The 2391-nt window shown below is 44.8% G+C and overlaps 1 protein-coding gene across 1 annotated transcript in view; it reads right to left on the bottom strand.

Annotated features, from left to right (window-relative positions):
• The window catches only part of OTOP1 (otopetrin 1), a 15323-nt gene extending 12948 nt beyond the window's left edge, over positions 1-2375 (bottom strand). Inside the window, exon 1 of the mRNA XM_009273778.1 lies at positions 2090-2375. Coding sequence (XP_009272053.1) covers positions 2090-2375 — 286 coding nt within the window. The remainder of the gene's footprint in view (positions 1-2089) is intronic.
• Positions 2376-2391: the final 16 nt, after the last annotated feature.

Below are 2391 nucleotides of genomic sequence, written 5' to 3'. Positions count from 1 at the left end.
CAGTTTGGGTCAGCTGTCCTGGCTGTGCCCCCTCCCAGCTTTTTGTGCCCCTCTTCACTGGCAGAGTATGGGAAGCTGAAAAGTCCTTGACTTAGTATAAACACTGCTTAGCAACAACTAAAACATCAGTGTGTTATCACATTATTCTCATGCTAAATCCAAAACACAGCACTACGGCAGCTACTAGGAAGGAAATCAACTTTATCCCAGCAGGAACCAGGACATTTGTCCTCCCCGCCTCCTCCTTTTTGGACTTTTAGTCTTTCAGATAAAAGTTTTCTATGACAAAACCACTGATGCAGAGGAGGGCAAGGGGGATCTTGGCAGAGGAATTGCCACCTGAGTTTTTCCTTACCTCAGATAAGTTTTCTTTTACCAACAGAGGATAAGGGACTTGTACAGGCTTGTTGTAACTACAAGAAACTCCTAAGAATAGGAAAGTGTAGGTCTTTCCCTAAGGGCGAATTTGTTGAATTGCAGCCTAGACATCCAAGAGAAGCGGTAGAAGCGGCACCACTTGAGAAGCTAGTACAAAGAGCCATCCTGTGCTGGTAAAAGGAATGGATAAGGTAACCTAGTAGTTCATTCCAGTATCTTATTTCTAAGTCTCTGTGACTCCTTATATCCTGTAGGACAAATGAAATGCTGTGAATGCTGTGCCAAAAGAAAAAGGGCAGGGGGTCCTGCTGTACTTACCCATGTTAAGCAGTATTTATTCCATACTTAGGAGGAGAAAGTTACCCTCTGAGTAACAAAAGCATAGCTTGGTCCAAAACAGGATCAAATTAAGCCTTGCATTAATGAATTTCAGGAGGTTGTAAGCCACATAAGCTAATAAATGAAAAATGCCTGAGAGCTGAATATTGTGTTGGAAAACAGTGAATAATCAGGTAGAACAATTGAACAGTTGGTACATGAACTCCATACATTTCAGGAAAGAGTCTACAGACCATGACTGTATGTTAGACATTAAAAAAAAAGATTTTCCCTGAGCAATTCATACAGCACAATTGTTAACAGTTGCAAAGAAAATAAAAGACGCACAAGTACTGCGACTGAGAACAAACTAAACTTCCACAACAGAACCTTACTTTTCAAAATAATCAGGTTTTAGGTGTTCTTGGGATTTTCATTTAGATATTTCATTAGCTGCTGTGATAATTAACTGTTGTCTCATTGCTAGCAGGACAGAAATATTTTATGGAAAAGCTGTCTTATAGCTCTCCACTTTACATACTTACTTTCCAACCTATCATTTACGGTGCTGAGACTGAAAAAAAGGTCAGTAAAACTGGGCCTGCCTATTCTCTACACAGTGCTGATGTGGGTGGTTTCTTTTTCTTGGGACCCAGAAACACAGCGTTCCTGTCACTATGACTCTGTGATGTGCTCCCCAACCACCTTCTCTCAATAAATCTTTATACCCTTACTCCAGTATGCACCTGACTCTGCAGATAAGGGCCATCACATCCCACCGCTACCCTTGCAAACTTGTATACTTTTCCTACAAGCTCATGCTAGCTTTAGTTTCCTTGCTTAGATGTACTAATCTACAAACTGATCCGGCCAGGGATTTTGTCCTCTTCTGTTTAACTCCAGATGTTTCTAAGGCATCACTGCACACATACAAACAGGAATCTCTGATATACGTTGGTATAGAGAGCACTTGAGGACCTTTCTGACTGGTACTAGCCTAAAGTAAGTTGCATTATACTGTCTGGAAAAGGTGATAGTTCCTCCAAGAGAGTTGCATGACATCAACAAAATTGCCTCTTCCATTAGCTATATTTTTTTTTCAAGTGTCGCCAAGCCAGCCTGGTAAGGGAAAAAAGGCACCAGAGCTTTCAGTACTGTAAATGGTAGGTTGGAAAGTGAGGATGTTTAGCAAACAGCTTTCCCATACAATCTCCTAGTATGTTCAGCTTATGCATATATTTACTTTAGAGTGCACTGCATGTGCGTTAAGTTCATGAACACCAGGATGCCTCCTGGTAGGGATGGAGAGGGTAACAAAGTGGTAGCAGAGACAGGTGATGGCACGGATGTCCTGCGCACGGTACCACCCTGTGTGCCACCGGCCAGTACTTACACTTCAGCCAGCGGGCTCCGGCGTGCGTGTCCTTGTCCCGGATCAGCCTCCTCTGCGTGCAGCTTCTGCAGAGGTACCAAAGCATCCACAGCAGCTGGATGAGCATCAGCGTGATGAGGTAGGAGAGCAGGTGGCTCTTGCTGATGCCCACGGCATGCACAGCCCAGGCGAAGGTGAGCAGCAGCCCGGCCAGGAAGAGGTTGATGCCGTACTGGCTGCTGAGGATCTCGGCGTTTTTCTGCGGGCAGCTGCCGCCCACGGAGGAGGAACCGGCGGCTTTCTCCATCTCCCACGCCGCCGGC

The sequence above is a fragment of the Aptenodytes forsteri genome, unplaced genomic scaffold, assembly GCF_000699145.1.
Source record: "Aptenodytes forsteri isolate BGI_AS27 unplaced genomic scaffold, ASM69914v1 Scaffold111, whole genome shotgun sequence".
NCBI classification, from domain to species: Eukaryota; Metazoa; Chordata; class Aves; order Sphenisciformes; family Spheniscidae; genus Aptenodytes; species Aptenodytes forsteri.
This window is presented reverse-complemented; position numbering and strand designations above follow the sequence as displayed.